General features: G+C 50.0%; 1 protein-coding gene across 1 annotated transcript in view; it reads right to left on the bottom strand.

The window, feature by feature from the left end:
• Positions 1 to 16,591, bottom strand: part of LOC140390051 (claudin-15-like) — an 82,296-nt gene extending 65,705 nt beyond the window's left edge. Inside the window, exons 1-2 of the mRNA XM_072474909.1 lie at positions 16,473 to 16,591; positions 2,458 to 2,724 (exon numbers count right to left, since the gene is read on the bottom strand). Of these exons, the coding sequence (XP_072331010.1) occupies positions 2,458 to 2,677 (220 nt within the window). The 5' untranslated portion in view covers positions 2,678 to 2,724; positions 16,473 to 16,591. The remainder of the gene's footprint in view (positions 1 to 2,457; positions 2,725 to 16,472) is intronic.
• Positions 16,592 to 19,179: the final 2,588 nt, after the last annotated feature.

Here is a 19,179-nt window from a genome sequence, read left to right as displayed (position 1 = left end):
CCTGCTGTATCCTCTGACAGTCCTCATCGCTATCCGCAATTCCACCAACCTTTGTGTCGTCTGCAAACTTACTAATCAGACCAGTTACATTTTCCTCCAAATCATTTAGATATACTACGAACAGCAAAGGTCCCATCACTGATCCCTGCGGAACACACTAGTCACAGCCCTCCAATTAGAAAAGCACCCTACTCTCTGCCTTCTATGACCTAGCCAGTTCTGTATCCACCTTGTATCCACCAGTTCACCCCTGATCCCGTGTGACTTCACCATTTGTACCAGTCGACCATGAGGGACCTTGTCAAAGGCCTTACTGAAGTCCATATAGACAACATCCACTGCCCTACCTGCATCAATCATCTTTGTGACCACTTCGAAAAACTCTATCAAGTTAGTGAGACACGACCTCCCCTTCACAAAAGCATGCTGCCTCTCACTAATACGTCCATTTGCTTCCAAATGGGAGTAGATCCTGTCTCGAAGAATTCTCTCCAGTAATTTCCCTACCACTGACATAAGGCTCACCGGCCTGTAGTTCCCTGGACTATCCTTGCTACCCTTCTTAAACAAAGGAACAACATTTGCTATTCTCCAGTCCTCCGGGACATCACCTGAAGACCGTGAGGATCCAAAGATTTCTGTCAAGGCCTCCCGCCTTGGCCACCATGGAGGCCTCCCCCCCCGGGTTCGGATCCTCCCTTCCCCACAACAGGCCGTCCCCTGCAACATGGATGCCGAGGTCCCGCCGGGTAGGACCACATGTGAATGGCCGGCTGGACTCGGCGGGCACTCGTCCCATCGTGCGCGGAGAATCACCAGGGGGGGTGCGTGTAGAGCGGCCCTCAACTGGCGCCGTGCTGACTGCGACGGCTCCAATGGTGCCGATTCTCCGGTCACCGGAGAATCGGCGGACCGACGTCGGGGCGGTATCATGTGAATCGCGTCCCCCAGGCCCGGCACAGGGCCAGAGGATCCCGCCCCTGACTATTGGCCGCATTTCCTGGTCCTGCACGCTATGATGCCCGCCGTTGGCACCACTGAAGAATAGCAGCCCATATCTTCTCTCTCATTTCACTAGGAACTCACTGGACCAAGCCCTACATTTCACCCCTAGCTTTGTTCAACTTCGGCATCACATTTCTGCAGTGATTGCAGACCAACGATTCATCTTCCAACACTTCCAGGCCGTAACAGCGCCACTGCCCTTCCAAACTCCAATATTCACTTCTGCATAATGCCCAGGACTGTCATGATATGCAGACAGGCACTTAATGAGGTACAGACAGGCAGCTAATGAGCACAGGGAACAGGACATAACCAATCAGCAGGCAGAACACTTGGGAGGTGGTTTCCCACTATAAAAGGCATGAGGCACTCACACTCCACCTCTTTCTACTAGGGACATCTACAGAGTGAGTCCGGCGTACATATCACATACGCACGTGGAGAAGAGCTAGTCTGGTTCAGTCTGGATAGAGAAATCACATCTAGGTTAGCAGAGTGTCGAACTCACAGAGAACTGTGCTAACTGTGTGACAAGTTCAATAAATCAAGTTGAACTAACTTCAAGGTCTGGAGTCTACTTGAGTTATAGCTGCATCCAGTTGCAGCCCGTGTTATCTCAACGTGCTTAACACGACAAGGACCATCTCCAGATGCGCCAAAGTGAGGAACAATTTCTAATGTCAATAAAGCCCACCTAAGACTAATAAATACCAGAGGCTAGGCATTCTTATCTAGGACTGGAGGATTTCCACCCACCTTTTGTCAAAAATGGCACTATTCCAAAACCCCTGCAATGGGGCACGCAACACGAGAGGCAAGTGCACACATTCGTTCTGGAAATATAATACATGCATAAAGGAGAGTGCGCAGAATGATAAAAGCACACCCCCTCCACAACCTCACTCGAATTAACTGTGATACTCCAGTGATGCAGATACCATCAGAACCAAGGTGCTGCCTTAACCGCTACACTTTAAGTTTAGTTACTTGCCTCTAACTGGTATACCTTTCCACACACTTTTATGATTTTCACAGAATATGGGACAGATTTATAGAATTCAGTACTGCAAGTGCTGGTGAAAATCCCCAGAAAACCCTTTAATCATTTAAGGATTTGACTTATTCAGTCACAGTAAATCAACAATCACCCAAAGGCACCAAAACGATGGAGGAAAACATTTCCCGGAGACAGCTCATGCTCCACTGCCATAACTTGGCCTGAACTGCATCAGGGCATCCCTTGACATTGGTGAGTGTGGTTTCTGGCCACACCTTCAGTGGAGTGTGAGCAGCTGCGAGGAATTTTCCAGCCTGTGCGTCTTTGGCAAAAGCAACATCACTGGAGGTCTGCTCGGCTTCAGAAAGGGTCTGTTTGCGAAATGGATATAAATTCCCCTTGAGCATTTTTTAAATCGGACACATGACCAGAAATTCAGGAATGTTGCCACTTACAGTGCAAGGAGAGCAAGGAGGTGTAATGGGTACACTGTACTATACCCATAGCATTGGCAGAGCATACATTCCAGAGACCATCATAGATCCAGATGGTCGTAATTAGTGTGGTAGATGTGCTGGATATCCTCCACTCATTGGATGTCAAGGAAACAGAGGTAAGGATCACTCCCAGGAAGGCCAACAATAGACAGAGAATCTGAACGATTGTCGCTCCCATTTCTTCCGACTGCTGAATGTGAGCCAAGAGAACCTGAAGCTCTTTATCTGCAAGAGACAAGTAGGGTGAGTGTTAGTTATGTGTCCAGCCCTGGACAGGGAAATATTTGCCTTGTTAAAGTGCTAGAATCATAGAATCCCTACTGTGCAGAGCGAGGCCATTCGGCCCATAGATTCTGCACCGACCCTCCGAAAGAGGACCCTACTCCCTCAGCTCTATTCCCATAACCCCACATAAACCTTTTGGATACTAAGGGGAAATTTAGCGTGGCCAATCCACCTGACCTGACCATCTTTGGACTGTGGGAGGAAACCGGAACACCCAGAGAAGGGGAGAATCTTCAAACGCCACAATCACCCAAGGTCAGAATCGAACCCGGCTCCCTGATGCTGTGAGGCAGCCGTGCTAACCACTGTGCCACCGTGGCGCTAAGTGTTGGTTGGAACAGGATTTTAGTGCAAGGCAAGTGGGAATGAACCTCAAGGCCAAACATTTGCATAAGTAGCATTTTCTGTTTGTGAAATACTCGAATAAGTGAGATATGTTTACATAAACAAAATAAGGACTTCAGCATTTTATGCAATTGAGTGCATTGCACAATTTATTTTCACTGTCGTTGGTTCCGGATTTGCGAGTCGTCTGGGAAAAGTGCTTTTCATCACTCGAGCACACCAAGACACTTCTTCCTGCAAACCAGGCAGAATTTGTTTTATCACAAGTCCTTTGATTTATTGGGGAAATCTGGGTACCTCGAATTAAAGGTTAGAGCAAATTGGCCTTCGACATTTCTCCCCAAAACCTTTCACGCAGTGTTTAGCCAAAGGCTTTAAACTAGAATTAGCTACAAATCCACCTTAAAAGGTTGACGAGTAAATAGTTATTTATTAACAGTTGGAAACTTTTGGGATCTTTGAACGACAATTTGGTACATTAAACAAGTCACAAAATAGTTGTGAGACTTCTTTTCCCATTGCCTCCTCCCAATCTTAGTCCAAGCCTTTTGTAATTCGTGAAACCTTGGAAGAGCATGAAAAGAAAAGCAAATATAAAGGTGACATTAAAGCGACCTCAATAGCTGATTAAAGCTGACTGTCTTTATAAAAGCCTTTGTAAATGTTGCAGAAGCCGTAATAATCCCAAAACAAAAGTGGTTTATCTTATGGTTTGTGAAAAGGACAAATAAAAACCCCAGAAAAACACAAAAATAATCTCCAATTCTCTCCCTGAAAATGCTCTCAAGGTGCAGTGAATTACGGATTTCACAACCCAGACAGAATATGTGAGGGCAGTAAAGAATGTGGAAAGAAATTGGGCAAACAGTGTGAAAATACAGGTCGGCCATGATCTAATTGACTGACAGAACAAAGAGGGGCTGAATTGTCTCACCGTGTTCCTGTTATGCTGATCTACTGAAAGTCTGGGATAAGTATTAACTTGTTTCGATGGTGAGCCCTCTTTCTTGTAAATCTGAAGTTTGTGCTTTCAAAGAACAAAGAAAAGTACAACCCAGGAACAGGCCCTTCGGCCCTCTAAGCTTGCGCCAACCATACTGCCCGTCTAACCTCAAACCTTCCGTACTTCCGGAGTCCATATCCTTCTATTCCCATCCTATTCACATATTTGTCAAGATGCCCCTCAAATGTGACTACCGTACCTGCTTCAAGACACCCCCCCCCCCCCACTCTCCCCAGCAACGAGTCGCAGGCTCCCACCACCCTCTGTGTAAAAACTTCCCTCGCACATCTCCTCTAAACTTTGCTCTTTGCACCTTAAACCTATGTCCCCTAGTAATTGACTCTTCCACTCTGCCCATGCCCCTCATGATTTTGTAGACTTCTATCAGGTCACCAGTCAACCTCTGTCGTTCCAGTGAGAACAGACCGAGTTTATCCATCCTCTCCTCATAGCAACTACCCTCCAGGGCAGGCAACATCTGGTAAACCTCTTCTGTACTCTCTCAATCCTACCCAATCCTTCTGGTAGTGCGGCGACCAGAATTGAACACTATATTCCAAGTATGGCCTAACTAAGGTTCTGTACAGCTTCATCATAATTTGCAATTTTCATACTCAATGCCCCGTCCGATGAAGGCAAGCATGCCGTATGCCTTCTTTTTTTTCATTTATAAATTTAGAGTACCCGATTCATTTTTTCCAATTAAGGGGCAATTTAGCGTGGCCAATCCACCTACCCTGCACATCTTTTGGGTTTTGGGGGCGAAACCCACGGAAACACGGGGAGAATGTGCAAACTCGACGCAGACAGTGACCCAGTGCCGGGATCGAACTTGGGACCTCGACACTGTGAACCATATGTCTTCTTGACCAGTTTATCCAGTTGCATTGCCACTTCCAGTGACCTCTGGACCTGTACACCCAGATCCCTCTGTAATTCAATACTCTTAAGGGTTCTGCTATTTATTGTATATTTACCACCTGTATTAGACCTCCCAAAATACATTACCTCACATTTATCTGGATTGAACTCCATCTGCCATCTCTCTGCCCATGTCTCCAACCGATCTATATCCTGCTTTTTTCTCTGACAGTCCTCATCGCTATTCACAATTCCACCAACCTTTGTGTCTTCCATGATTTGAGCCTGCAATTCAGGCTGACACTTTGGAGCAGCACTGAGGAAAGGTTGCATTGTTGGAGGGCTTTTTTGAATAAAACATCAAACTAAGACCTTACTGGTCATATTTTGACACTATTCATTGTAAAGCTGGTGTTTTTGCAATCTCCTGGCCAATGCTTCTCTCTCAAAATGTACTGTTACCCCTACAGACAGGTAAACTGGTCACTCAATTCACTATTATGTGGCAATGTCTTCGAACTTCACATCATTCCAAGTGGACAATTGTGGTATTGATCATGTGGCCACCTGATCAAAACTGTCCCCCGATACCAATTTTAATTGCTTCAAGAACTAAGGAGTAACCATTCAGTCTGCAAACAAAACATCAGCAAATGCCTATGCCCAAAGCTGGAGACTACAATATGGTAAAATCTCCAAATCTGTTCATTTTCAAGTTCACAAGTACAGAATCTTGATCTCCGAGCAATAAGGCATCAAACAACTAACTGGGTGACGAAGTAAAACTCTACCCCTTTGAGGAAATCCTGCAAAGACTTGGTAACCATCTTTGGATATTAAATTCTCCTGGCTATGGAAAAATCCTCTCCTTCACCAGGCATGAGATGAATCAATCTCTGGAGCTATGGGGCGGGATTCTCCGTCCCGTGCGGCGTGACCCCGGGATTCTCCGTCCCGTGCGGCGTGACCCCGGGACTCTCCGTCTTGCCAGCCAGCCATTGGGGTTTCCCATTGTGGGGCAGCCCCACCCCGTCTGGAAATCCCCGGGCTGCCAGCAAAACAGAGAATCCCGGCAGTGGAGAATCCAGCCCATGAATTATTCCTTTTTTATAACTTTTAAAAGTGCATTATCCTCTTCGACTATATTTTTCCTCAAGTGCATTTGTGTGTGTGTGCGTGCGTGTGTGTAGGTGAACGAGTAATGTAGTATTAGATTTTTGAAGTGAGCATATGAATAATTATTTCTCTTCATTTAAACAGACAAAAGCTTGCTTCTGGTTATTCAAATTAACCATACACTCAGGGGTTATGAAGCACACACATCTTCCCGAATAAAAAAACCAGACAGATTACAGAAAGTAAGGGAAGGAAACTGGGGTTACAGTTCTCTCTAATTCCTGTCCATAACACTTAACCTTTTGTTACGATCCCTACTGGTGTTACTACTCAGCAAGTCTGATCTTAGAGTGGAAACCGACTTGGTAGATCCTGGGCGGGTTTCTACGTCCCACCGTGCCAGATTTCTGGTGCAGCGTGCCATCGGGATTCTCCGTTTCACCAGCTGGTCAATGGAGTTTCCCATTGTGGGGCAGCCCCACACCGTGGGGGAACCCCCAAGCTGTTGGCAAAATGGAGCATCCCGAAGTTGGAGAATTCTGCCCCCTAACTTTTATTTTTCGTTTAGATATGTGAAAAGCAGTTGCTGAATAGAATCACAGGAGTCAGCTGATGAACTTTCAATAAAAGAATAAAACATTCAATAAACAAGAAAGGATTAATTATTCCTTCACCCCATCTATACCTTTACAGATATCTTTACATTTGTAAGGATAATACAGTTTACAGAATATATCTTATATTCTAATTTTCTCAGTAAAGACACAGTCCATATAAACCAGGCTGTGAATGTGGTTAGACACCCCACACTCTGAAACCAAGGGGCAAATGCCACCCAGGCAATTTCTACAGATTCCTCAGCAATTCTTCCCAATTCTCACTGGAACTCTGTCTTCCACACAAGAGTATCCAACCTGCACTCTCAAAGAACACGCCTTAGAATGTTCTCCCAAATGACGCTTTCTTTCGGATGTCGTCACCAGGAATCCACCTCCAAGCTTTTAACCTCTTCTTCCGGAATTTCTCCACTCTGGAATACCACATGCGTTCAAACTTCTTTTCCACGGAATCTCTCAGGTACTCAGCTCTGCCAACAGAACACCGCTGCCTTGCAGACCCCTAGTTAAGGAGTCACCAAACTTCGGGTCACCTTGGATCTCAGACTTTTCATCAGTCCACTGCCCTTTCCATCTGCTCTCTGCAGATTTGCCTTTTTGGAGTATCTCTCTGCTCCTCACTGCTAATGCCACTGAACAGGACCTTATGGAACTTTCTTGGGCGGGATTCTCTAATAGTGGGGCTATGTCGACTTCCGGTTGCGGCTATGCGGAGCTAGGTCGCACGTTCGGCAGCTCCCGACAGAAACGGACCTTTGGGCTCTTTTTAGGGCCCCCTGTGGCATTTGTTCGACGGTTCCCAGTGTGGGAAGGTGATAGTAACATTTCCCCGGCACTGTATGGATTGGACCAGGAGTGGAGCGGTGAAAAAAGTAGTTTTGGAGCAGCGAAAAGTGCGAGGGAGGAAAATCAAGATGGCGGCGGGTGGAGACCAGGCAGCGTGGGCGCAGTGGGCGCAGGAACAGCAGGAGTTTTTCCAGCGCTGCTTCACGGAATTGAAGGCAGAGCTGTTGGAGCCGATGAAGGCTTCGATAGACAAGTTGCTCGAGACCCAGAAGGCCCAAGGGGCGGCGTTCCGGGCGGTGCGGCAAAAGGCCTCGGAGAACGAGGACAAGATCTTGAGCCTGGCGGGGAAGGTAGAGGCGCACGAGGCGCTGCATAAGAAATGGCAGGAGAAGTTCGAGGACATGGAGAACCGGTCGAGGAGGAAGAACCTGTGGATTCTGTGTCTCCCGGAGGGAGTGGAGGGGTCGGATGTTGTAGCATATGTGGTCACGATGCTGAACACGTTAATGGGCGCGGGGCCTCCCCGGGGTCCCTGGAGCTGGAGGGGGCCTACCGAGTGCTGGCGAGGAGGCCAAGCCCAACGAGCCGCCGTGGGCGGTGCTGGTACGGTTCCACCGCTTCGTGGACAGGGAGTGTGTCTTAAGGTGGGCAAAGAAGGAGCGGAGCAGCAGGTGGGAGAATGCAGAGGTCCGGATATACCACAACTGGAGCGCGGAGGTGGCCAAGAAGAGGGCCGGGTACAATCGGGCTAAGGCAGCTCTGCATCGGAAGGGGGTGAAATTTGGAATGTTGAAGCCGGCGCGACTGTGGGTCACTTTCAAGGACCGCCACCACTACTTCGAGACGCCGGAGGAGGCATGGACCTTTATCCAGGCTGAAAAGTTTGACTCGGATTGAGGGTCGGTTGCGAGGGGATTGATGTGATTGTTGTGCTTTGGGGGGATGTTCTTTTCTCTTTGGTACTGTTTTCTTTTTGGGTGCTGGGTGGGGTGGGATGAAATGGTTCGTAGTGGGGGTTTGGTGAGAGTGTGGGCGTCGGTGGTTGGAAGAGGGGGCCCCTTTTGGGGGGGGGGGGGAGGCCCGAGGTGGGGGAGCTGGGATCAGGCCGCGAAAGGGAGCTGCGCCTGAGGGGGCGGGGCCGGCTTGGTGGAAAGCGCGGGTTTTTCTCCCGCGCTAGGGAAGGGGGCGGGGTCAGGGGGGGTGGTGCTGGAGAGGAGCGCCCGCAGATGGACAGGAGTGGGGGGGGGAGATTCTCACACTGGGGGGGGTCGATGGAGTGGCGGGAGCGTCCGGGATCAGCAGGAAACAGCTGACTTGCGGGAGTACTATGGGGGGAGCAATGCATCTGGGGGGAGGCCTAGCTGGGGGGGGGGGGGTGGGGGGGGTGGGGGGGGGGGGGGGGAACTGGGTTGCTGCTGCATTGGCCAAAGGGGAGCTGGAGCCTGAAGAGAAAGTCAGTCGGGGCGGGGGTCTGCCACTGGGGGGAACGGAGAGTGCAGGAGGCGCGGGCACGCGGCTGGCCTAGAAAGGGAGATGGCTAATCAGCAGGGGGGGAGGTTGGGGGGGGGGGGGGTTGCGGGCAGCCCCCTGATCCGGCTGATAACTTGGAATGTGAGAGGCCTGAACGGGCTGGTCAAGAGGGCGTGTGTTCGCGCACCTGAAGGGACTGAAGGCAGATATGTTTATGCTCCAGGAGACGCATTTGAGGGTAGCAGACCAGGTTAGGCTGAGAAAGGGGTGGGTAGGGCAGGTTTTCCACTCGGGGTTGGACGCAAAGAGGGGTGGCGATTTTGGTGGGGAAGCGGGTGTCGTTTGAGGCTCTGAACATCGTGGCAGACAATGGAGGTACGTATGTGATGGTGAGCGGTAAGCTGCAGGGGGTGCGGGTGGTCTTGGTGAATGTGTATGCCCTGAATTGGGACGATGCCGGATTTATGCGGCCCATGTTGGGCCAGATTCCGGACCTGGAGGCAGGGAGTTTGATAATGGGGGGGGGACTTTAATACGGTCTTGGATTCAGCATTGGACCGCTCTAGATCCAGGACGGGTAAGAGGCCGGCGGCGGCCAAGGTGTTGAGAGGGTTTATGGACCAGATGGGAGGAGTGGACCCATGGAGGTTTGTTAGGCCCGGGCCAGGGAATTCTCTTTCTTTTCCCACGTCCATAAAGCCTACACCCGGATTGTCTTCTTCGTTTTGAGCAGGACGCTGATCCCGAGGGTGGAGGACACGGAGTATTCGGCCATAGCCATCTCAGACCATGCCTCGCATTGAGTGGAGCTCGAGCTAGAGGAGGAGAGGGACCAGCGCCTGCTGTAGCACCTGGAGGTGGGTTTGTTGGCGGATGAGGAGGTGAGCGGGCGGATCAGGGGTGCATTGAAAGATACCTAGAGGTGAACGATAATGGGGAGGTGCAGGTAGGGGTGGTCTGGGAGGTGCTGAAGGCGGTGATTAGGGGAGAGCTAATCTCCACTCGGGCCCACAAGGAGAAGAAGGAGAGGAGAGAGAGGGAGAGATTGGTGAGGGAGATTTTAGGGTGGATAGGAGGTATGCAGAGGTCCCCGAGGAGGGACTACTCAAGGAGCGACGAAGCCTCCAGGCCGAGTTTGACCTGTTGACTACCAAGAAGGCGGAGGTGCAGTGGAGGAAGGCGCAAGGGGCGGTGTATGAATACGGGGAGAAGGCGAGCCGGATATTGGCACACCAGCTTCGGAAGCGGGAGGCAGCGAGGGAGATTGGGGGAGTTAGGAATAAAGGGGGGAACACGGTGCGGAGTGCGGTGGGGATAAATGGGGTCTTTAGAGACTTCTATGAGGGGCTGTATAGGTCTGAGCCCCCGACGGAGGAGGGGGGAATGCATTGATTTTTGGATCGACTGAGGTTCCTGAGGGTGGAGGAGGAGCAGGTGGCTGGGCTTGGGGCACCGGTCGGGCTGGAGGAGCTGACTGAGGGGCTGGGGAGTATACAGGCGGGGAAGGCACCGGGGCCAGATGGGTTCCCGGAGGAATTTTACAGGAAGTATATGGACCTGTTGAGCCCACTACTGGTGAGGACTTTCAATAAAGTGAGGGAGGGGGGGCCCTACCCCCGACGATGTCCAGGGCACTGATCTCGCTGATCTTGAAGCGAGACAAGGACCCTTTACAGTGTGGGTCGTATAGGCCAATCTCGCTCCTCAACGTGGATGCGAAGCTGTTAGCGAAGGTGTTGGCTACCAGAATTGAGGACTGTGTTTCGGGAGTGATCCACAAGGACCAGACGGGTTTCGTGAAGGGAAGGCAGCTAAACACCAATGTGCGGAGGCTCCTAAATGTAATCATGATGCCTGCAGTGGAGGGGGAAGCGGAGATAGTGGCCGCTATGGATGTGGAGAAGGCCTTCAATAGGGTGGAGTGGGGGAAGTGTTGAGGAGGTTCGGGTTCGGGGATAGGTTCGTTATTGGGTTAGGTTACTGTATGAAGCCCTGGTGGCCAGTGTGGCCACAAATCGGAGGGGGTCGGAATACTTTCGGCTGTACTGGGGGACGAGGCAGGTGTGCCCCCTATCCCCCCTGCTATTTGCGTTGGCAACTGAACCTTTGGCGATGGCTTTGAGGGAGTCCAGGAACTGGGGGGGGGGAGTGAGCTCTTCGTGATACACCCAGGGGACCAGGGAAGGGGGATAGATGAGCTTCCACTGAAGAGGGCGGAAAGGAGTTTTCGGTATCTGAGGATCCAGGTGGCCAGGAGCTGGGAGGCCCTACACAAGCTCAACTTGACGAGGCTGGTGGAGCAGATGGAGGAGGAGTTTAAAAGGTGGGATATGCTGCCACTCTCCCTGGCGGGTAGGCTACAGTCGGTGAAGATGATGATGCTCCCGAGGTTCCTTTTTATATTCCAGTACCTCCCCATCCTGATCCCTAAGGCCTTTTTTAAGCGGGTCAGCAGGAGCATCATGGGGTTTGTATGGGCGAAAAGGACCCCGAGGGTGATAAAGGTGTTTCTGGAATGGAGCAAGGACAGAGGAGGGCTAGCGTTGCCTAATCTGTGTGGGTATTACTGGGCTGCCAATGTGGCGATGTGGGTAATGGAGGAATAGGGGACGTCGTGGAAGAGGCTGGAGATGGCGTCCTGTGTGAGCACGAGCCTGAGAGCGCTGGTGACGGCATCACTGCCACTCCCGCCGACAAGGTACACCACGAGTCCAGTGGTGGCGGCGACCCTCAAAATTTGGGGGCAGTGGAGACGCCACAAGGGGGAGGCAGAGGCTTCGGTGTGGTCCCCGATCCGAGAGAACCATTGGTTTGTCCCGGGGAGAATGGATGGGGGGTTCCTGAGCTGGCACAGGACAGGTATTAGAAGGATGGGGGACCTGTTTATAGATGGGAACCATGATGTGGAGATGCCGGCGTTGGACTGGGGTGAGCACAGTACGAAGTCTTACAACACCAGGTTAAAGTCCAACAGGTTTGTTTCGATGTCACTAGCTTTCGGAGCGCTGCTCCTTCCTCAGGTGAATGAAGAGGTATGTTCCAGAAACACATATATAGACAAATTCAAAGATGCCAAACAATGCTTGGAATGCGACCATTAGCAGGTGATTAAATCTTTTCAGATCCAGAGATGGGGTAACCCCAGGTTAAAGAGGTGTGAATTACATCAAGCCAGGACAGTTGGTAGGATTTCTCAAGTCTGATGGTGGGGGATGAATGTAATGTGACATGAATCCCAGGTCCCGGTTGAGGCCGCATTCATGTGTGCGGAACTTGGCTATAAGTTTCTGCTCGGCGATTCTGCATTGTTGCGCGTCCTGAAGGCCGCCTTGGAGAACGCTTACCCGGAGATCAGAGGCTGAATGCCCTTGACTGCTGAAGTGTTCTCCGACTGGAAGGGAACATTCCTGCCTGGTGATTGTTGCGCGATGTCCGTTCAATCTTTGTCGCAGCGTCTGCATGGTCTCGCCAATGTACCACGCTTCGGGACATCCTTTCCTCCAGCGTATGAGGTAGACAACGTTGGCCGAGTCGCACGAGTACGTACCGCGTACCTGGTGGGTGGTGTTCTCACGTGTAATAGTGGTATCCATGTCAATGATCTGGCACGCCTTGCAGAGATTGCCACGGCAGGGTTGTGTGGTGTCGTGATCACTGTTCTGAAGACTGGGTAGTTTGCTGTTGTCTGCTGGTTTGATGACGATGCTGCGATTGGTCTTGAGAGCGCGGATGGCATTGCGTTGTGCTTGGGTGACGTTCGGGGCTGTCTTGTGAATGCGACTGATGAATCTGGCATTGACGCGACTCCTGACGGCTTGAGCATACATGTCGAGTCTAAGGCAGCGGCCTTCCGGAGGGGTCCAATTCGACTCTTTCCTCTTCGGTTGCCGCACCGCAGATCTCTCGGTCTGCTGTTCCGGTTCATTGATAGTCTGCTTGGGTTCGCTGTTGGCCTCTTGGGGTCTGTGGAAGAATTCCCGGAGCCTCATTTGCCTGATGAATTCCTCCGGGGGAACATACCTCTTCATTCACCTGAGGAAGGAGCAGCGCTCCGAAAGATAGTGACATCGAAACAAACCTGTTGGACTTTAACCTGGTGTTGTAAGACTTCGTACTATAGGTAAAGGTGTTTGTAAGACGGCAGGTGAGGGGATTTCCACTGCTGCCAGCACGTAGGATCCAGGATAGGGTGCTCTTGGGGATGTGGGTTGGAGAAGGCAAGGTCTCGCGATCTACCAGGAGATGAAGGAGGAGGAGGCGGCCTCGGTGGAGGAGCTGAAAGGTAAATGGGAGGAGGAGCTGGGGGAGGAGATAGACAAGGGTACGTGGGCGGACGCCCTGGGTAGGGTAAATTCTTCCTCCTCTTGCGCCAGGCTTAGCCTGATACAATTTAAGGTTCTGCACAGGGCGCACATGACTGGGGCAAGGCTGAGTCGTTTTTTTGGAGTGGAGGACAGGTGAGTGAGGTGTTCGGGGAGCCCAGCAAATTATGCCCATATGTTCTGGGCGTGCCCAGCGCTGGATGAGTTCTGGAGGGGCGTTGCGAGGACGGTGTCTAAGGTGGTAAACACCTGGGTTAAGCCGAGTTGGGAGCTCGCACTATTTGGGGTATCAGACGAGCTGGGAGTGCAGGAGGCGAAAGAGGCCGGTATTCTGGCCTTTGCGTCCCTGGTAGCCCGGCGGAGGATTCTGCTACAGTGGAAGGATGCGGGGCCCTCAAGCGTGGAAGCCTGGATCAGCGACATGGCAGGGTTCATTAAGTTGGAGAGGGTAAAATTTGCCTTCAGAGGATCTGTGCAAGGGTTCTTCAGGCGGTGGCAACCGCTCCTAGACTTTCTAGCGGAGCGTTAGGAGGTGGTCAGCAGCAGCAGCAACCCGGGGCAGGGGGGGGGGGGGGGGGGGGTGGGCGAGGGGGGTGTACTTTGTGTTTACTACTGTGTTTATTATCGTTTAATGGGGGGCTTGTATATTGAGGGAATACGTGACATAGCTATAAGATGTTTATTTATGTGTTCTTTGTTTTTTCTTATTTCTGTAAGGTTTGTTGAAAATATGTTAAAAATTTGAATTAAAATATATTTTTAAAAAAGCAGCACAGACACTAGCTCACTGACCATGCCTGTATTCCACCAGAGCCTCTTGGTGCCAAACATGGACAAAAGAGCTGAATGCAAGAGGTGCGATGAGAGTGACTGACCTGGACATCAAGGCAGCATTTGAGTGAGTGTGGCAGAAAGGAACCCCAGCAAAACTGGAATCAATCGGAATTGGGGAAAAACCTTGCATTGGGTGGGGGAGTCATACCTAATACAAAAAAAGATGGTCATTCTTGTTGGAGACCAATTATTTCAGTTCCGAGGCACCACTGCAGGAGTTCCTCAGGGTAGTGTCCTAGGCCCAACCATCTTCAACTGATTCATCAATGACCTTCCTTCCATCATAAAGTCAGAAGTTAGGATGTTCACTGATGATTGCACAATGTTCAGCACCATTCGCAATTCTTCAGATACTGAAGCAGTCCATGCTAATATGTACAACATTTAGGCTTGGACTAATAAGTGGCACGAAACATTTGTGCCACAAAAGTGCCAAGCAATAACTACCTCCAGCAACAGAAAATCTAACCATCATCCCTTGACATTCAATGGTGTTAGTATAGCTGTAACCCCCACTATCAACCTCCTAAGAGTTACATTGAGCAGAATCTTAACTGGACCAGACGTACAAGTACTGTGGCTACAAGAGCAGACCTGTCCACAAGGCACAAGTCAGGAGGTGGTGGAATCCACTCTACTTGCTTGGATGAGTGCAACTCCAACAATACTCAAGAACCTGAACACTGTCTAGGACAAAGCAGCCCGCTTGATCAGCACTCCATCGCGGTAGCAGCAGCAGTGTACACTATTCGCAAAGTGCACTGCAATCACCAAGGCTCCTTCGGCAACACCTTCCAAACCCACAACCTCCACGAACTAGAAGGACAAGGGCAGCAAATGCATGGAAACGCCACTGCCTACAACTTCCCCTCCAAGTCACACACCAGCTAGACGTGAAACTATACCGCCATTCTTTTACTCACACTGGCTCAAAACCCTGAAATTCCCTTCCTAAGAGCACCGCGGGCGTACACCCAACACAGGTGGGCAGCACGGTAGCATTGTGGATAGCACAATTGCTTCACAGCTCCAGGGTCCCAGGTTCGATTCCGGCTTGGGTCACTGCCTGTGCGGAGTCTGCACATCCTCTCCGTGTGTGCGTGGGTTTCCCCCGGATGCTCCGGTTTCCTCCCACTGTCCAAAGATATGCAGGTTAGGTGGATTGGCCATGATAAATTGCCTTTAGTGTCCAAAATTTCCCTTAGTATTGGGTGGGGTTACTGGGTTATGGGGATAGGGTGGAGGTGTTGACCTTGGGGTAGGGTGCTCTTTCTGAGAGCCGGTGCAGACTCGATGGGCCGAATGGCCTCCGTCTGCACTGCACTGGGGCTGTTTAGCACAGGGCTAAATCGCTGGCTTTGAAAGCAGACCAGGCAGGCCAGCAGCACGGTTCAATTCCTGTACCAGCCTCCCCGAACAGGCGCCGGAATGTGGCGACTAGGGGCTTTTCACAGTAACTTCATTTGAAGCCTACTTGTGACAATAAGTGATTTTCATTTCATTTCATTTCAAATTCTATGATAATCTATGGCATGGACTGCAGGGTTCAAGAGGCAGCGGTGAGGGCAATACGGGATGGGCAACAAATGCTGGCCCAGTTATTATCCGTGACATGAAAGGATAAGGAAAATGAGAAAAATAAATTTTTAAAAGTGAAATCTGATCGATAAAATATACCGTACATAATTTGTTAAAGAAAAAAAGATGTGCGTTTGTGCAATGCTTCTCCTGCCCTGAGGACGCCACAAAGCACTTCACAGCTAATGAAAGGCTTTTGAAGCAAATTCAATTTGTTAACGTAGGAACAGTGTAAAACAAAAATGTTCACAGCAAGCTCTCACAAGCAGCAAAGGAAAAACGAGCAGGTAATCTTTTGCGGATTGTTGGGGGATAATTATTGACAAAGACAGCTGGGAAGAAGTCCTCTGCTCTTCAAAATAGTGCCATGGGGTCACTTTTACCCACCCGATAGACCATAGGTGGCCTCAGTTTAACAGCTGCTTCTGGAAGACAGCGCAGCACCCCCCCGGTACCGCACTGGGCTGGAAGACAGCGCAGCACTTCCTCAGTACCGCACTGAGTTTTAGGCCTTGATTTTGTGCTCAAGTCCCCGGATGGAGGGTTGAAATTAAAACCTTCCAACCGAGAAACCAGCGTGCTACCACTAAGTCACATTTGGCAGCGAATAGACGTTATTCTAACTAAGCTGTCTTACTTCAATTAATTTGAAAGCGATGCCAAAGACTGGTGTAAAATAATGATCCAAGCTGTGGGACAACAGGCCATTAAAACAACGTTAACAGTAAAATAGACCAAATTCTAGAATGTTTTTACCTCTCTATGTTTGTCAGTTGACCCGAATGTCCTACGAACTGCCTGTTGCGCAAACAGCAAGTGATAGGGACTCTCTCATCTTTCTCTCCCTCTCTACCAAGCTTTGAAGTACAGGTGGGGAATCCATGGGGTGACAGTGGTGACCTTGTTTTTGCAAATAAACCAGATTTTGCAAGCCCTCCCACTGTTCAGAGAGCAGCTCTCACTCTCCAAATAGGTCAGAGTGCGAGAGGACAGAAGCGATGGGCAAACGTTTGAACGCATGAAAGACATATATATTTAAAAAATAATCTTTATTGTCACAAGTCGGCTTACATTAACACGGCAATGAAGTTACTGTGAAAAGCCCTTTGTCGGCATATTCCAGCGCCTGTTCAGGTACACAGAGGGAGAATTCAGAATGTCCGAATTACCTAACAGCACGTCTTTTGGGACTTGTGAGAGGAAACCGGAGCACCCGGAGGAAACCCACGCAGACAGCGGAAGAACGTGCAGACTCCACACAGACAGTGACCCAAGTCGGGAATCGAACCAGGGACCCTGGAGCTGTGAAACAATGGTGCTACCCACTGTGCTACCATGATGCCCTATTGCATTGCTATAGCGCCTTTCACAAACACACATTGTGTCACATCTAATGTATTACTTTTGGAGTGTGGTCACTGTTGTAACATCAGAAACATGAGAGTTACATTCTGTTCAAAACACAGCTGGTGATTAAGCAGGAAAGAAGTGGGCAGTTAGAACTGATTACTACAGTGTCTCAGTCAAATCTGGTTTGGAGCCCCTTCTGCTACATGTGAACCAACAAAGGAATGTTCTAAATGGAAGTGACAAAAACAGAAGCCACAAGAGGTTTCTTCACTTGAACAAGGAATGCCGAGGAGATAAGAACTATAAGAACTAGGAGCAGGAGTAGGCCAACTGGCCCCTCGAGCCTGCTCCGCCATTCAATGAGATCATGGCTGATCTTTTGTGGACTCAGCTCCACTTTCCGGCCTGAACACCATAACCCTGAATCCTTTTATTCTTCAAAAAACTATCTATCTTTATCTTAAAAACATTTAATGAAGGAGCCTCAACTGCTTCACTGGGCAAAGAATTCCATAGATTCACAACCCTTTGGGTGAAGAAGTTCCTCCTAAACTCAGTCCTAAATCTACTTCCCCTTATTTTGAGGCTATGCCCCCTAGTTCTGCTTTCACCCGCCAGTGGAAACAACCTGCCCGCATCTATCCTATCTATTCCCTTCATAATTCCCCCTCATCCTTCTAACTTCCAATGAGAACAGTCCCAGTCTACTCAACCTCTCCTCGTAATCCAACCCCTTCAGCTCTGGGATTAACCTAGTGAATCTCCTCTGCACACCCTCCAGCGGCAGTATGTCCTTTCTCAGGTAAGGAGACCAAAACTGAACACAATACTCCAGGTGTCTAACATAGATCTAACAGAGTTGAGCTAAGGTTTTCAAGATAGCGAAGATGTTGAGAGGTTAGTGTAAGATTGTGGTTGTGTTGACTCTATTGTAATGGGAACATTGTTATGGGTGGCACAGTGGTTAGCACTGTTGCCTCACAGCGCCAGGGACCCGGGTTCAATTCTGGCCTTGGGTGACTGCCTGTGTGGGGAGTTTGTGCGTTCTCCCCATCTCTGCATGGGTTTCGCCCAGGTGCTCCGCTTTCCTCACACAGCCCAAAGAAGTACCCCATAGTGTCCAGGGATGTGCAGGTTGGATTACGGGATTATGGGCATAGGGCGGAGTGGATCGGTGCAGACCCGATGGGCTGAATGGCCTTCCTCTTGTAGCCACCTAAAATGGCTGATTCCCTATTAATTTGGCCAAAACCCGATTTAAAATAGCTAACCGAAAAGCCTGATGGGAAAAGCAGCCAACAGGACACAAACGGACAGCTGCAGACAGAATAGCGTATTCTGCTCGGGGGAAGTCGGCCCAGATCAATACTCAAGACTATTAGCAGCACATCAACCCAGACATCTGCAGTTTAATCAGCTATCCCCGGGAACAATTGCAACATATTAGCAATTGAATGCCGGGCCAGACCTGTCGGCGCCTGCAGTGGCCGAAACAAAGACAGGTGAACGACCACCCCCCGATCGAGGAATCGCCCCGTTATTGGACATATCGAACCCAGTGATTGGGAACAAGTCCAATCACTTGGGATTCAGGGTCAAGGGCCGCCCCGAGAGGCGGGAAGACCCTGGGCCCTATAAAGTGAGGGGCCAAGTTCAGATCTCTCTCTCTCTTCCTTCTTCACCTGCTCGAGACCTTCGCAAGAACATCGACCAGAAATAGTAAGTCTGACTCCAGCGATCGCTACCCGATAAAGACTCCTAGCCATCAACCCGTATCAGCCTTTTTGAATCCCGCGGGCCAGATCCGATTCGATAAGCCATTCGTTTCCCTGACCTGGTGGGCTCTTCCTAAAGTTAAGTATTGGCCAGTAGCGATAGGTTTCTATATAGATCGTAGGATTATTGTGTAAGCATTAATTGTTGTATAGATTAAATGACCGTTGATTTCAATCTTACTAAGCGGTATGCTGACTTATTAATCATAACTCGAGCTTGAACCACGTGGCGGTATCTGAAAGAGACCTGGCGACTCGTGAGCAAAGGTGACATAATCAGAGGTAATAAAACTAAGGCTAAAAAGAGCAACACTCTGCACTGTAGGGATTTTATAAAT

The sequence above is a fragment of the Scyliorhinus torazame genome, chromosome 14 (genome assembly GCF_047496885.1).
Source record: "Scyliorhinus torazame isolate Kashiwa2021f chromosome 14, sScyTor2.1, whole genome shotgun sequence".
Taxonomy (NCBI): Eukaryota; Metazoa; Chordata; class Chondrichthyes; order Carcharhiniformes; family Scyliorhinidae; genus Scyliorhinus; species Scyliorhinus torazame.
Note: the sequence above shows the minus strand (reverse complement) of the source record. Positions and strands in the feature narration are given on the sequence as shown.